Source organism: Muntiacus reevesi, chromosome X, assembly GCF_963930625.1.
Source record: "Muntiacus reevesi chromosome X, mMunRee1.1, whole genome shotgun sequence".
Taxonomy (NCBI): domain Eukaryota; kingdom Metazoa; phylum Chordata; class Mammalia; order Artiodactyla; family Cervidae; genus Muntiacus; species Muntiacus reevesi.
In genome coordinates, this window is record NC_089271.1 from 120,348,827 (window position 1) to 120,365,622 (window position 16,796).

Sequence of the window (16,796 nt, forward strand, 5' to 3'; positions counted from 1 at the left end):
CCCTCCCGACTCATCACCCACTCTTATCCCACCCCCATTTGCCACCTCATCCCCCCTTTATTATACCTCACCCCTTTTATTCCATTTTTCTCCATCCCCTTATTCCACATCACCCCTTCCCCTTTATTCCACTGACTTCATCCCTTTATACCATGTCACCCCTCCGCTTTATTTCACCCTCTTCTCTTTTGTTCTTCTTCCCCACCTCGCTTTCCCCTTCAGCTCCAGTCAGAGCTTCCCAACTCACCAACAAAATTTCACAAAAAGACAAAAAACAAACCAGTAAGCCACGAATATGCTGCTGCCACAATACAGATGTTTATTAAGGATTAAATGCCAGAGAAGTTTTAACTATCACAAATCTTCGAGCTCTGTGGTTGTTACCCATTGTGTGATCAATTTCTATCCCTCAATACAGTACACTCTTCATTCTATGGACCTTGGCCGTTGTTACGCCTCAGTAACAGCTATAATTTTGGATGTCATACGTAACCCATATCTGTGTGTTACCGGAGCATGTCCCGCAAATTTGTACTGTCCCGCATAGAGGAACTACAGAGACGATAATTTAGAACTTCTGTAATCAGGTGAGTTTTACTACTTGGAACTACGTGTTCATACCTAACTAGCTGTTTTGCTGACAACAGGATGTGCCTGCCAGCTCTCTGTAAAATGGATCTAGGTAATAAAGTCAAATTTCTCCTCTAACTTTTGACTCCAGAAAAGCTCGTTGGGTTTCTCAGTATTTGGGGAGTAGCTGTTTGAAGAACCACTGGCCTGAATAATTTGGAGAATTTTCCTGAGGCAGTGGAGTGACTGCGGGGACACGGCTATGAGTTGGTGTGACATGATCGAGCGTTAATCGTTAGTCAGCTGTCAGGAGGCTGACCTAACATCCTAGCATGCCTCTTGAGGGCCTTTCCAATTGAGCTCTTAGGAGGAGGGGAGGAAAGTCAGGAAAAGCATGCAATCCCCTTTGGGGGAGGGAAAGCACCTCGAGATTTGCGAGCTTCTCTGGGACAGGTATTTTACTACAAATGTCACGTCAATGAAAGGGACGGCTGAAGTAAGGGGAAAGCCAGGATCAGGGGTAAAAGAGAGAGGCAAGGTAGCACCAGGGCGCCTGAGCATGACACAGAAACATCTCTGCTTTTACCAGCAGAAGGAACCAAACGTCCCCAGGAAAGGGGCTGGCAGTGTGTTTGGAATTCTCAGCCTGACCCGAGCATCAGGCAGAACTCCTGCTCACCCTCAGATCTTTACCCTCGAGACTCTCCTTAATGTTTCCTGTGACATCCCAGGTCTACCCCCACCCTTTCCCCCTGTCCGGCACCATAGAGAAGGAAAAACATCTAAGCAAAGAAGTAGCCGCTGCCAGTTTTGGCCTCCTTCTCCCGGGGCACACGGAGCAATGGGCGGTCTTGCTCCAGAATGAGGGGGTTACCCGCTCCTTCCTCATCGTCATGGGAACGGGCAGTGCCGGGAGGCACAGCTGGCTCCTCAGAGGAACCTGGAAAATAGTAACAATGTTAACTCATGGTTCTAGACTTCAGACTTTGCACCACCCCCAAGAGACTAAGACCTAATTTTGAGTTTCAAATACAGTATGAAGCAAGAAGTTAGGGCAGAAGTGATTATCCCCATTTAACATGTAAGAAAACTGAAGCCTAACAGTAGAACATATATCTGTATATCTAGGCCCACTGTGGGGGACGGAGGGTAAGAGGGCAAGGCCGTGTTAGAGAAGAGTCAGACAGATACCCCATGCTCAGAGCAAATGGAAACCACCACCAGGGAAGTGGGGAAGAGGGCGGCCTCCTAACAGTCACCACCACCCTACAGCCAGCCTGACTAATTTTACTAAGCAAAGGAGTAACAAAGCCGGACCCAGAAGCTTACAGAACTTCATGGAGAGGCGAAAGCAGGCGTTGTTCTTCAGTGACTCCAAGAAGGACCTGTAGTTCATGACTTGGCCAAGCTGAGACTGGTTCTTAAAGAAGGTGAGATCTACAAGAAATGTAACATCTGCATCTTCTTGGTGGAACCAGACGGTCTTTGGATTCTGAACTTCTTTCAAGTCAACGATGTAAGGCACTGGGACTGTTTCCGTATTCATGATTTCTTCAAGATTGACAGCTAGGTCTGGCTGAGGGTCTGGAATTGTACTGAGAATGGAAACATCTTCAAGCTCTGCAGTCACATTAACTTCATCTTCTTCAAAAGTGTTGCCTAAGTCTTTCTGAAAAACTGGAATTTCGCTGCGAATTTGAGTGTCCTTAGGCTCTGGAACCACGCTGAGAACTGAGTCTTCTTCAAGATCGGGATTTTCTTCAGAGTCTTGGATTTCATGGACAGCAGCAGCTTCTTCGCGTCCAGAGATTTCTTCAACATCTGAGGTTTCTTCATTGCTCAGTATTCCGTCTTCATCTGAGGATTCTTCCTGGCTTTGAATTTCATCAGTATCAGAGACATCTTCGGGGCTTGTTACCACATGGCAAGTGGGGACCTCTTCAGGACTGGAGTATTCTTCAGAGCCTGCAATTCCATTGATTTCTGGAATTTCTTCAGTAGCTGAGGTTTCTTCATTTGGGACTCCATCAAGAGCTGGAACCTCTTCAAGATTGGGGTCTTCTTCAGAGTCTGAGAGTCCACTGGTCTCTGGGGCTTCTTCATGATTTGGGATTTCATGACCACCAGGAGCTTCTTCAGGGATTGGGACTTCATGACCACCAGGGGCTTCTTCAGGGATTGGGACCACATGAACGCCAGGAGTTTCTTCAGGGATTGGGACCACATGAACACCTGGGACTTCATCATAATCAAACTCCTCATCAGAGTCTGAAATCCCATTGATTTCTGGGGCTTCTTGGTGGTCTGGAACTTCTTCAGCATTTAAGGCTTCATCATTTGGGATTTCCTCAAGGGCTAGAACATTGTCAAGATTGGGGTCCTCTCCAAATTCTGGATCTTCATCATTATCGGAGTCATTGGCATGGTCTGGCATTTCATCAAGGTCAGAGGCTTCTTCATTGTCTGGGATTTCATTAGGATCTGAGGCTTCTTCAATGTTTGGGACAGCATCAGGATATGGAACTTCTGCGAGGTTGGGGTTTTGGTAGTCTTCAACATCTTGTCCTTCATCAAGGTCATGGTTTGGGTATTCTCCAAGGTTTGGGACTTCTTGCACATCTGGAACTATATCAGGGCCCGGAATAAAATCAAAATATGGTATTTCTTCAAAGTCTGGAATTTCAATGAGGTCTGGAATATCATCATCAGCACCTAGAATGTCCTCAAAGAGAGGAAGATCATCCAAATTCAGGGCATCATCATCATTGTTATCATCACTGTCATCGTCATCATAATCATCATCATCTTCATCAAGCTCTGGAATGCCTTCGAGATGCGGACCTTGAATCTCAAGGTCATATGGAATTGCAAGACCTTGAAGTTCAGCAAAGGCTAATCCTTGATTGAGATATTCAAATACTAGTTCTTCATTGACTGACATATCATCGTCAGAGGACTCATCTTCTTGAAGGGGCTCATCTTCAGCAAAGACCTGGCCTTCAGCAAGGCCCTGACCTTCACCAAGGGACTCACCTGCAGCAAAGGCCTGACCTTCAGCAAGGGTCTGACCGCTAGCAGGGAACTGACCTTCATCAAAGGGCTTGCTTTGACCAAGGATAGCAGCCCGGGCTTCAGCAGAGGTTTCCACTGGGTCAGAAAGTAAAGCATCCTCTTCCATTTTTATCCGTGCACTCCTAAAGGGGAATGAATTTGAAAAAGCAAGTCAGTTGATATACTTGGGTTGACTTAACATAAAGGTGACCTGGGGTCAGAAGCCCCCATAGGAGATCCTCCTCCAGGCTAAGCATAAACAAACCCAGAAAACACTCACTGGATCTTCCTCAAATTCCTGCGTCTGATGAAATCAAGGGCTTCAGGGCTGGATTTCCACACACGCTTAGCAACCTGCTTCTGAATATGGGGAGGCACCTGAGAGTAAATTTAGCAAGGTTAGCCGTTATCACACAACATTTTAAAAATCTATACTCTTCTCTATCAGGTACCCAGAACTGAAGGCACCACACGCAGCTAATGTAGGAAGGACTTTTAGACTGGGAGATTTGTGGCTGCTTGCTTTGGCTATCCCTCAGGGATGCATGTAGAACTCTTCCTGGTCTTGGGAACAGGAGAGAGAGAGAGCTGTGAAACGAGTGTCCAAAGCTTCCACCTACCTGGAAGAGGACATCCCAGTTATCAATCATGGCACGGACCACACTGACGGAAGCAACATAGTGGTCAATCCCCAGTCTGGTTTTCCTAGAATCCCTCTTGGCAGTTGCCCCCTTCTTCAGGAGAGCAGATCCAAACACCAAAGCCAAATTGGTGGACGTCATACGATTGCCTGAAACCTAGGTAAAAGGAAAGCAGAAAGTGATCAACTCAGAAGCAGTAATAGCAATTACACAAATAGAAGGGTCGCTTTTGTTCTTGTTGTGCTCTCTCTCTCTCATATATTCCCACACATGTCCCCTGCTATGAACCTCATTACCCTTTCCCAGAGTTTTTTACCAATTGTCCATCAATGCCAATGGAGTCCTCGCAGTTCTCAGTGATCTTATGCAGGACCTTCAGCAGACGCTCGAGGGTGTCACTGTGGCAAGGTGGCATCAGGTAAACCAGCAATTGCAGGGCAGAAAGCTGATCCTGTGGCTTCAGCGCTAGAGGGAGGAAACCAGGGGCTGGCTTAGGGGGCAGCCCGTGGCAGCAGCCTGACACAAAGCAAGCTGTGATTCTGGTTGAAAATTGCTGAAGGCTATGGGGAAGGTACCTAGGCATCTTTTCTTTGCTCATTCCCCTGGCATTTGTGCTCAGGATCCCTAAAACCCAGAAGTAATCCCATCAAAATGAGACCTCCCCCACAAAAAAAAGACCCCCGCCTCTACAGAATCTAGGTTTTACTTTGCCCTGAGAGGGTACACACAGCCTCAAGAAGCTTAGAGAGATTTCCAAAGAACAGACTTGTAATGGAATCTGGAGAGGTATTTTCATCTTCTGCTATTCATTTTGCCTCAGTGCCTTGGGGTCTTGCAGTCTGAGCTGTCCCCAGAACCCCACATCCCTTGTACTATTTCTTTTCCCTGCCCAGCAAGGGAGAGCGGAAGGCTCACTGGCTGTCTGGAGGAAGGACATGTACAGATCATCTGGCAGCAACGAGTCCTTCATGTCCCGGAAAAACTCCTTGAGGAGCGCGGCCACATCGTGTACATTCTGAGAGTCATCCAGCACCACATCCAGACCTTGGTCAAATTCCTCACGGAGCTAGAAAAAGAGAATACTGCCAGTGAAAGCTCTGCCCACCGCAGCCTTCCTTCTGGTCACTCCGTCAATAAATCTCAGCCCTCAGTAGAGGTAGTTGGCTATATGGTGTGCCTGAGGGGCTAGAAAGAAGACCATGCTCCCCTCACCAGGCATGACAGTATCTTCAGGTCTATGGGGGAGCCCCCACCCCACCTGCTTTTTCTGACTGAAGGGACAAAAGAGTGAACGTAGTTGATTTATTACCTTAAGTTGATTAATTACCTTACGCACTCTCTTCTCGGAATATTCCAGGGTGAAAATCCCCACTGTGCTTAAGCCTGAAAGAAAAGACCAAGGGAAGCTCAGCATCTCTGCTCACCCCTCCCCCAGCACTACCCTTTTCCGCCTCCACCGCAAGCCAAACCCAACTGGCGGCAAGAATGTTGCAAGCCCTTCCTCCCGTGACCTCTTGCCCTTCCCCATCTCTAGAATACGGGTCTCTTTAATTGCCTTCCACGTTGATTTCACCGCCATTCTTGGCCCCTTACCATGTTTCTCTATGAAGCTGCAGCAAGCCTCAACAACATGGGGGATTTGCTTAGCAATCGGATTGAGGCTCATTTTCCTTTTGGATCCCAGAAGTCGCTGGCCAATTGGAAAGGAAATCCTGAAAAGTTGCAGGGTCTGCAGTAGCAGGGCCCCATCCTCCAGTTCAGCCAGGCTGTCCACAGAAACTGCGCCCTGTGGAGAAACAAAGACTCTGTGAAAATGGGGGGGCCGTGGGGGGGGTGGTGGCGGGGTGTCACTCCGGACCTTCCTAAAGACTGCGTCACGTTCGCAACAGGAGACATGTTCTTACACCCTTCCAACGCGTTCTGTTCAGCAACCCCTTCCCTCTGAGGACACAGGTCTTGACCCTCCCGCCCCACATCCCAGACACTTCACGAAGGGCCCCCGCCTGAAACCTGGAAGGTCGAACTCACTCTACGCCCACGGCGAGTAAACTCCTGGGGCAGGAAGGGCTCATCCCGTCGGCGACTGAAAAAGCGCCGGATGCGGCCAAACATCCTTTGCACCGCGTTTCCCCGACGACGACCGATTGTAGCCGGACCGGCGGCTTCTTCAATCTGCATCGCGGCTCTCAGTTCAAGTTGCTTGCGACGGGTAAGCTCGTTCACCAGCACCTCTTCCAGACGAATGCCAAAGGTCTTGAGGGACACGGCTTGGGAGCCAGGGAGAGAAGCAATGAGAAACGTCAACGCTCCACAGTGCTTAAATCGGGAGGAACTGCAGGGGCTGTAGCCCTCCTCTAAGCAACCACCCCCAGCCCCCCCCCCCCGCACCCCGCCAGACCCGCAGCGCCCCTCCCCCGGGAGGGAGCCAAAGAGACCCTACGGTGATCTGGCTGAACGACTCAGCTCCACTCCACTACCCCGACAAGGTCCCTGCCTTAAGACCTGCCAGGGGGTGACCACCTTGAAGCAATGAGGGCACTTTCTTCTGGGCGATTTGTCTGGGGTAGATTCACCGGGGATCAGACCTGATAGGACTGCTCAGCACTCCAGCAACTAATGCGCCATTTCCTGAAACCATACCCTGCGGGGTTTCTGGAAGCCGGGGGTGGGGGAGGGGGGAGGAGGAAGGGCGAGGGGGAAGGGAGGGGACGCGGGACAGCAAGTCCCCCCAGGGGCAGTGGTTCTCCAATGCAGGAGGGTGAAGCATGCTGTTTCTTTCCTAAGGAAAGTACAATAAGAGAGACCCTCACCCCTCTCTTGTCCTCTCAGAATCAGAAACCACTTCTCCAAGGTGTTTGGACGGTCAGTAGGTAGAGCTATAGGAAGAGAAAAAACGAAAATACACGCACTCGCATACAAAAAGGATTTGATAAGTGACTAAAACACGCAGTGCACTGATCCCCAGGGACTAAGGGGGGGGAGGGAGGGGCAAACAGCTTTGTCTTGTCCCCCCGAAGTGTTTTGCTTTCACTCAGCCTCAGTTTCCCCATTTGAAAACGGGACCCATTCTGTTTACCCCCCGAGACTCCAAGGATGTCACCACACCAGATCGCGTACAGCGCCGCGTGCGCAGCGCGCATCTCGTTACGCACAAGCAGTAGCTCAACACGACGCTTAAACCTGAGATTCCAGGGCTGCGCGGCCGCGGGACAGCGCAACAGGCGAGGGGAGGGGCTCTGCCTGCGGCGCCCGGGCGAGAAGGGGTCGCTAAGTTACTGCGGGCGCGCTCGTTCCCGGGGGGCCAGCGGCTCCCCGCGCTGCTGCGGCAGGAGAAGCGGCGACCGCCGCTGGCCCCGCACTGCGACCCCCGCAGCGGCGGCTGCCCGCGAGGTCTCCTCGCCCTTCGCTGCGCTCCTATTTTCGGCTGCGCTCGCCGCGCGCGCGCCTGGCGAGCCCACTGCCCCCTGCACTTTTCATCACTGCGGCGGCGCCCCTTGGGCTCGCGCGACCCCCCCCCCCCACCTCCCCTCTGCCGCCCAATCTGCGCCCGCACCGGGGAGACCCCCGGTGCTCTTCGGCCCCCGTCCCGCGCTGGGTCCCGCTCGCTCCCCGGCAGCCCGCCGAGGTGGGCAGCGCTCCCGGCGCACCTCCCGCCGCCTCTCCCCGCACCCGCATTCGCCCTCCCGCTACTCGCCGGGATTGGCGCGTCTCTCTCTCGGTCTCGCTATCTCCCTCCAACTCTTGGTCTCTGAACCGCGCTGTCTCTGTCCGTCCCAGTCCCCTCGGAGTCTCTCTGCGCCTCCATCTCGTCCCGACTCGTTCTCGTACCGCACTTGGTCCGTCTGTCTCTTCACCTGTCCTCTGTCCACCTGTCTATCTCTGATATCTGCCTGTCTCACTGCCCCTCAAGCCCCCAAGCTTCGACCCAACTCAACTCATCTTTACCTCTTCCCAGTTGACCAAACATCCCTCAAGTCCCACTCCCTCGGTTATCCAGGAGCCGGGAGAACCGGCCAGGTCCGAGACCGGAGGAGAGTCCCTCCCACCCCTCGACCCCAAACCCCCAATTTGTTCCGCCCGGCCCGGAGGGTCCACTCAGCCCGAAGGCGAGGATGCCACATACCGGGGTACTGCTCACCTCTTTCGGGTCTGAATTCAGAGAGGAACTGCCTGGCCACGAGTTCGTGGTAAGCAGTCTCTTGCAGCTTCAGACGCTCCAGCTCAGAGAGGCTATGTATTGAGATCATCTTGGCCCTGCGGTTCGGGTTGTGTCCTGGGGCTCCTCCCAGGACGTTCACTAAAAAAATCAAGGCAGACAACAACAGCAAAGGGGGCATGATTCTGGGGTACCGCGTCTTTGCTGTCTTCAGAAAAGGAATGCAGCCACCCATTCTGCAATCGTCGGATGATTATGAGGACTGCATCATCCAATTGTCTCTGGACCTGGTGGAGAGAACTCTGGGGGGCGGGGAGGGTGATAAAGAGGGAGGGAAAACTGGGAGGCGGCTTAACCCTCAAGCTGAGCTGCCTCTGGCTGCTTATTTAAAAAAAAAAGAAAACTCCAACTTAAAAAAAAAAAAACCAACCAGCCCTGAACCGACAGTCCAGAAAAGAAAAAACCGAATTGGGCAAAAAAGAAGAAGAAAAAAAGATTTTAAAAAACCCCTACCACCAACCTTACTTAAAATTTTTCAATGAAAATTAAGATAAGAATAAGGTAATGTTCTTCCATTAATTATTTAGAACGCTGATGAAGTTTATTTTTATTTTTTAATGATAATGCTTGATGCTGTTCAGTTTGGGTGAAATGGGCACATTCATCTAGGTTAGGAGCCCTATAAATTTTGTATAGCTCTTACAGAAAGCAAACTGGACACATGAATCTGAAGCCAAAAGTCATCCCCAGGCCCTTTGACCCAGTGATTTCCCTTCTAGGAATCTATCCTAATGAAATCTTCCTATAGAAAGGAAAAACCATGCATACATGAAGCATAACAGTAAAAAAAAAAAAAAACAAAAAAAAAAAAACAAAAAAAACCCTAGCCCAGCAACAAGACTAGTTATATACATGGAATAGCCATTGTATGGAAAATTATGCAATCATTAAAGTGATGTTTACAAGGAACTTTTAAACAATAAATGTAAAATACAGAATTGTATCAATTATGATTACAACTATGTGAAGGAAAACATGCATAAAAATAAAAGACTGAAATAAATGCACCCAGTTACTGGTGGCATCTGTATTAAGTGGTAGTATTCTGTTGCCTTTTGTCTATTTACCAAAAATTGTGCAACTTGATTATGTTATTTTTTCCTGAAAAAAAAAGTTTGTACCAAAACAGACATCATTTCCAGTCCACTTCTAATGACACTTTCTATAGAGGATTGGTATAGTGAAGTTTCTTTGTGTGTTGGCAAACCTGTTTTAGATGCCCCCTCTCCACGGTGCCCACTATCTCATACTGCTTCCAGAATGCACAGGACCCCCCCAGTGGGGATCTCCCTGGACCCCACACAGCATCCTAACTGCACATCTTCACCTCTATTATTAATTTGTTTTTTCATGCATGCATTTAAAAGAAAAGATAGCTTTATTAATTGCCCACTTTGTGCCAGGCACTAAAGATTCAAATATGAGTGAAATAATAATACTCTTTTCATAAAGGGTTTAACAGTGCAGTGAAGGAAATACACAGGTTAGCAACAATTTACAAAACCTTGTGATAAGTCAATCGCCCAAGATATAAACAAACTACTGTGGGAATAGAAAGGAGGAATCCTCTAAGTCTGCCTGGAGATAAGGAGGGGGGAGCGTCCGGAAAGAGAGAACAGCTTGTGCAAAGGCAAGGACATGGGAGAGAGGTTGTTATATTCTTAAAGCTGTATAAAGGGGATGGACGGAGATAAATCTGGGTAGGCAGGAATGAGATCATGAATGACCCTATATGCCATATTAAGGAGCTGGACTTTCTCTTGAAGGCAATAGAGAACTACTGCAGGTTTTTAAGTGGGAAGTGACAGAGAGCTGCAGCTTGGAAAAATCACAGAGCAGTGAAAAGCCTGGTTTGGGTAGAAAGCCTGAAGTAGATAGATGAGCCAAGAGGCAAGAGACGCTGACAGAAGTCAGTGTCATTGGGGCTGGAGTTTATGGGTAGAATTGACAGGACTTAGAGAAATCTTTTATTGTAATAGGAAGGCTAGCTCTGAAGTTTATAGTCTGGGTGAGTGTGTGATGCTTATTCCCAATAGAGAAGATAATTTGGGACATGGGGAACTAAACCTTTTGACAAGAAGGGAAGTGGTCACATGCAACTTTTCTGAGCTCCCCTTGCCCAACAGTTTCATGATAATATTCTATATATTATTGGGAGGGGGGAGTGCTTTAAACTCCAAAGATCAGGTAATGTAGTGTTGACAGAGAAAGGATAGATAGAAGTTTATCATCCAATAATCTATATAAAAGAGCTCTATTCAAAAACAAAACAAAAAAAACCTTCACTTCTTTTGTTTCCAAAATTCTCTTTTGCCCACTTTCCTAAATGGCCAGAGTCACACATGTCAGAAATAAACACTTGCCTCATAATTAAGTTCAATAGCAGATAGGATGAGGAGTATTTTTTATGCCTTTTGAACTGAGCTATAAGGCAAAATCTTAGCATACATCTTTATAAAAGTTCCTTCAACTGCAAAGCAATATCTCTTGGCCCCAAAGTGAACACCTAAGCCCAGCCACCAAATTGCATCCACAAAATGACCATCTTAACCAAAGGCACATGCAGAGAACCTAACCATAGTACCCAATTAAGAGCCAGTAATTCCTGATTCACAAAAACAGGTCCAAAATCAATTAGCCAAAGGTCTCATTCTGACATACACAGCCTAGCTCTGGTTTAATTTTTTTTACGTGACTCCCTTTTTTCCCCTTACCCAATTCAAACATTTTGGTACCTGTTTTGGAGTTGCAGCTATTTCTTCTTGCCAAGAGTTACAAGAGCTGGTTATCCAAAGAGTATAGCTGGTTCTTTCACCCAAAAATCAAGATGAAAATCAATCCTTCTTCTTCTCCCCAAATAAGATGAGAACAAATAAGAGAACCTCAAAACAGTGTCAGCCAAGAGAGAGAGAGGGAGAAGCCTTTCAGAGATGAGTCAGCCTAGATGCTTACAATTCCAGAGAAAATCAAAGGCCTTAGAATAAACCATTTGTCATTGCCTCCTGCTCAAAGATACAGGGCTAAACTTAAGAGTAATCTTATGCTGCAATTCTGCCAGCAAAATTGACACTGTCTTGCATGCCTTCAACCCTCTCGAGGCACCAGTAGATACCAGACAGAAGGAGAATTAAGAAGGTCAGTGTGCCCAGACAAGAAGCAGATAGGCAGGTTGGGGCGGAGGGACCAGTAACTAGGCTTCAACACTATGAGAGGCACATAACAGATTCTTGAGATTTGAATATCTGTCCTAGGGCATGACTTTCCAAGATGCTCACAAAAGGAGGCTCCTCACAGACAGCCAGGTGCCAAGAGACCTCTCTTGCTCCAAAGTGTCTTCCCCTTCCCATTCAGCATGCTCTGGCACTGGCCAGAAGTGACCATACCATCAAAAAGGAAGAAGGGAGATGACAGCAAGCCCTCTCAATTTCAGCCTAGAATTCAACACATTTGCAAAAACAATATCCTTAGAAAAATATCTGTAAAGGCCCCTGGGGTCAGAGCTAAATAGGACTGAGTTCAAAGCCAGGCTTTATTACTTCTTAGCTGTGTGACCTTAGGAAAGTTTGTTGAATTCTCTGAACCTCAGTGGCTTCCTCTATAATATGGGAAATGGTACAGTATCCATTTCAGCAATTGTATAAGAATTGAATAATATATATATGTGATATTTAGCATTGGTTTTTAATAAACACATTGATATTCAAGGTTCTTTACTGAGGGCCTGACTTTACCAGAAAGTATCAGGTTTCAAAAGTAATTGCATAAAATTAGAATGTGTATCAATGCATCCATCTGACTTAGTTCAATCTTTACAAAATTTGAATTAAATTAAAACAGGCAAAAAAGATCTTGGGAGATTGTTGCAAATAGATCTTTCTTCTTCAATCTCCAATGACATCAGGGTCAAGTATTTAAAAAATTATAAAATTTAGAAAAACTAATTGCATAGGTCAAATTTTCAAATGTTACTATTCAGATTAGTAAAATGCTTGTAAGCCTCAAAATTGATCTATCTTTTAAACCATCTAATTTCACACTGTCACTAGCAAAAGAACACATAATTTCATTTCGATCAGTAAAGGAGCTAGGATATTAGCAGGTACCGAGAGACAGAATTTGAACAAAAAGCAGAGATACAACCCAATCAACTCTCCAGTAATGTGAAGAGAGGAAACACACGAGTGGCATCAAGCTTGTTCCTCACATCCTCCTGAAATGCACAGCACAGATGGAGAAACAAATTAACGTCAAAAAGGTCACCCAGCTTCGACACTGTGAGGACAGAAATGTTTCAGCTAAGCATAAATCCACAGCCCTCACAATTTGGAGGACTAATTTGCTCCATTGTCCCCATCAAATAGTTAGGGGTGGTACAGGGCTCACTAGTAAACACCTCTGAAAAAAAAAAAAAAAGACTGCACTGATGCTGTTGTTAGAATCCTAATACATTAGACATTCTATGGCACCATCAGAATTTTGCTTCTAGCCACTAAGAGATCTTTGGAGTTTTAAGAAACTGATAGTGTGCAAGGCTGAGTACCCAGAAGATATTGCATCTACGGTATTCAAACATCTACAGGCAGTAACAATGAATAAAGACATCCCCATTAATATATCACAACATGGGAGAGAGATACAGGTCTCTAGATGAAAACATCCGGGCACCAATTTGGTCTGCTGGCACATTACCTCATTCGTCCCTGGGCATTAATGAGTTAGCCTTTAAGCTGTTATTCCATAACCTCCATTTCAGCAAAGGCTGCAGTCGTGATGAACAAAATGGCTCATTTTACCCTATTCAGTGTATTGCCCCAAGATAATTAATTCGGGGGCAGCATTCTTCAATACGTGAGTCAGTCCATCACTCCAGAGCAGACGCTCATAAACTGAAGGTAGTACTGTTAAAATACATTCAGTAAAGCTCTGGCATCAAAAAATGTTTCCAGAATTTATTAGAATATTAGAATGGATCAGAGGTAGAAGGGACCCTAGCCATCACCTAGTCCAAAGCTTCCATACTACAGTTCAAAAAACTGAGGCTCAGAGACAGGAGTTTGCCCAAGGCCACACAGCAATTTGACACAAAATCTAGGCAAGAACCCAGTTCTTCTCAGACCTAGGGCTCTTTCCACTGTCTCATGCACCTTTGCTCTTAATAGCTACAAAATAATTAGCTAAATAATGAAATCAAAAGAATGGATACGTAATCAAAGCCTGATTCGATAAAATAAGGGAGATCATATCCGAAGGCAGACAGCCACCACAAATTACAACCTCTTTTTAAAATAAGGACAGTTGTCATTATATAGAATGTAGGTTGCCCTTTTAAAATTTTATTGACTAAAGAAATCAAGCTCAGAATGGTGAAAGGCAATCTTCATGCTATAAACATCCCAAACAATAGTGTAGAGGAGGTAATGCGACATCAAATACAACAAGACATAGTTGTATTAGATATAGATATTCTCCCTGCTATCTGCAGTATGTGTCAGAGTGCATAATACTGCTAGTATCACAAGCTGTGTCACCCTTTATCTTTTTTTCCCTTTTGGTTGCTACTTCTAATATGTTGTGGTAGAAAAAGTAAAAAAGAAAATATGATGTTCCATCAATAGGAGATAATTTTTTCTAATGTCTAATTTTTCTCGTGCTTTTCACGTTCTCAAAAGTTTTCCATGTGTCTGTTATTTTCAGACCCTAGCACACAGTAGGTGTTCAATGTGTTTGTTGGGTGAATCACAGGATTATAAATTCTGACAGTTTTGAGAGAACATAAAGGTCTTGTAATTAAAACTGCTATTCGTGACTCATGGATAAATGAATCATGCCATTTTATTCTCACAACAACCCCTGGGGACGAGGTAGGTTTGGTATTACGTTTCCCATTTTACAGATAACAACAAACTAGGACTCCGGAGAGGTTGTAACTCACCTGAAGTTGCACTAACATACCATGGAGGGATATGATCTGGGAAGTAGCTTATCCCCAGAACTGGTCTTGCCCTCCCCACCAAAACATGGCATTTCTTGGTTTACATCGCCAACATTTGCTGCCTGGAACTGGAATGACCTGAGTCAAGATTTCCTTTCCTAAAGAGATGGCTAGATTTTGAGGTCTTTCTTTATACACACTATTCTTGGGAAATGGGAATTGAAAGGAGGTGATTGATAGGATAAATAGATAGAGATAAATGATGATAGAGATATATGGTTTTGAAAGGCACTATTATGAAAGGTAGAGAAAAAGAATGGAGAGAAAGTCACCAAAAGTGCTCTGTATTCCACCCATCACATCTCTTGCCTCAGCTCACTCCCCAAACTGACAGTATGGAATTCTGAAAAGGGCCTGAGATATGGGCTAGAACTCGGGCTCAAATTCCAGCCTTACCACATGTAAGTTTGCACACTCACCAACCAAGTGACCCGGAGCTAATTTTCAAACTCTTATGAGCCTCAGTCCCATTACCTTACAAAATAAAAATCATGGTACCTATTAGGTGTGGCTGTGGTAAAAATTAAATAAAAGACAGGATGAAATGAAAGAATCCTCCAAAGGGTCAGTGCTGAACCAAGGTAGGGAACGGCGCCCCCCACAAATACCTGTGAGTCAAATTTGAAAGGAAGACTGACAGAAGTACTGCTATATGGGATGAAGCAGACAGTGTCCACACTGAAGAATGCCCTTGTACCGTCCATTGAGGGGTGAAAGTGGGTACCATCCCCTGTCAGCAGATAGCTCACTTTCACAGGGGATGAGTTCAACTGTTTCTTCCCTGGGTCTTGCGTGATCAGAAATATAAGGCAGCTAACTGTGGGGGACGGGGATCAGTCTAGGCTCTGAAACAGAGAAACAAAAGTTAACTGGCTCACAAAAGGGATTCAGTCCATACCTTTTATTCCTTCAGCACAGCGTGTAAGCCATCCATGCTAGAGATGGTGGAGGAAAGGGGGGAGCCATCTGAACTGGAAAGTCTCAGTTCCTGCCTTTGGGATTTTATAGCCTAGCTGCAGGTCACATACACATCAAGAGTCTGAAGGACTATCAAGCAACGTCCAGGGGTCTAACATCATCCTTCCCTGCCCTATTGAAATACATTTCCTCCCCTTTATTCCTTTAAGGAGTATTAAGAATTGACCATTTCTTCAGGTCCACCAGCAGTGACCAGACTCTTTCAGCTATAGGTTGTTGGTGTGCATTCAGTAAACTCTGATTCATTTTTCCCATCTTCTCAACTCCCCTGGCCCCAAGCCCCCTTCTTTAAGACATATTCCCTTTCAGACACACACGTTCCTTCCCACAAACATCCATACATACACACACATCCTCTTGTGTTCTCACATATGCATCTACACACACACACACACACACACACACACACACACACACACACACACACACACACACACACACACACAGGATAGACTTCCCCAGTGTATTTGCTACAACAGAAGGAAGGAGGGAAATGAGATTCTGAATTAAAGAGAGAACCATCCAACATTTGCCCCTCTAGACCACAGCTGGAGCTCCAACCAGTGGACATGAGAGAGGAAAGAACATGGGGACAACTCCTCAAACCATCTGGACAAAGAGAGCTGTCAAGGAAACCTTAGAATAAAGTTGTTCTCCAAATACGTGCTGAGAACTCTCTCTCTTCCATCTTTGTTCCCCACCCCCACCTGCTTCCCTCCTCCTTTGTATCTCCCCCAAGAAGCATTCAATTTTCTGCATTTTCTTTTTCAAAATCCTGAGTGGCTGTCATAGGGAATTGGGGCTGTGGGAGATGTTTTTCTGATAGTTTTCATGATAGGAATGGTATTTTAAAACTACGCTTAAATAATCGTGTTTTTAAAAATACCAGTGTCTGTCTAACTACCTGTATCTATCCTCCTTCAAAAATTAGACCACTGTCTTGGCCTACGGATGAGGTGAGAAAAACCCTTAGACCAGGAGTCAGGCGATCTGCCTAGTTAGCAAAGCAGCTGAGTGGCCTTGGGCAAGTCTGTGAGCATCCCCAAGCCCCAAACACAAGCAGTACCATTTATTTATTATTATCTGGCTTATCAGAGAACACGGTGGCTACATAGTCCTCACGTCTGCCGTGTCCTTGATTCTTCTACAGGACTCAGCCGCCTCCAGGACAGAGTCACGCTGGCGCTGTCCTCAGCTGGAGAGAGAACCCTGCCCCTCTGCAGGTTTCTCTGCACCAGAGTAGCGGGGTGGGGGGGGGGGATAGAAGCGGGTCTCCCTTTCCCTCCCCAATGGAGTCGCAGTCCCGCAATCAGCCCCGGACCCAGAGCTAGGTGACCGCGGATGGGGG

At 46.4% G+C, this 16,796-nt stretch overlaps 1 protein-coding gene across 2 annotated transcripts in view; it reads right to left on the reverse strand.

Moving 5' to 3' along the window:
• Nucleotides 1-872: 872 nt before the first annotated feature.
• The window catches only part of ARHGAP36 (Rho GTPase activating protein 36), a 30,560-nt gene continuing 14,636 nt past the window's right edge, over nucleotides 873-16,796 (reverse strand). Inside the window, exons 2-12 of one of the 2 annotated variants that reach the window (XM_065915813.1) lie at nucleotides 8,401-8,559; nucleotides 7,073-7,138; nucleotides 6,291-6,529; nucleotides 5,856-6,048; nucleotides 5,590-5,645; nucleotides 5,178-5,328; nucleotides 4,579-4,727; nucleotides 4,242-4,418; nucleotides 3,902-3,999; nucleotides 3,658-3,764; nucleotides 873-1,510 (exon numbers count right to left, since the gene is read on the reverse strand). In XM_065915813.1, coding sequence (XP_065771885.1) covers nucleotides 1,353-1,510; nucleotides 3,658-3,764; nucleotides 3,902-3,999; nucleotides 4,242-4,418; nucleotides 4,579-4,727; nucleotides 5,178-5,328; nucleotides 5,590-5,645; nucleotides 5,856-6,048; nucleotides 6,291-6,529; nucleotides 7,073-7,138; nucleotides 8,401-8,559 — 1,553 coding nt within the window. In that variant the 3' untranslated portion in view covers nucleotides 873-1,352. Of the gene's footprint in view, nucleotides 1,511-3,657; nucleotides 3,765-3,901; nucleotides 4,000-4,241; nucleotides 4,419-4,578; nucleotides 4,728-5,177; nucleotides 5,329-5,589; nucleotides 5,646-5,855; nucleotides 6,049-6,290; nucleotides 6,530-7,072; nucleotides 7,139-8,400; nucleotides 8,654-16,796 lie in introns of those variants that run through there. The other variant, XM_065915812.1, reaches the window with a different exon arrangement.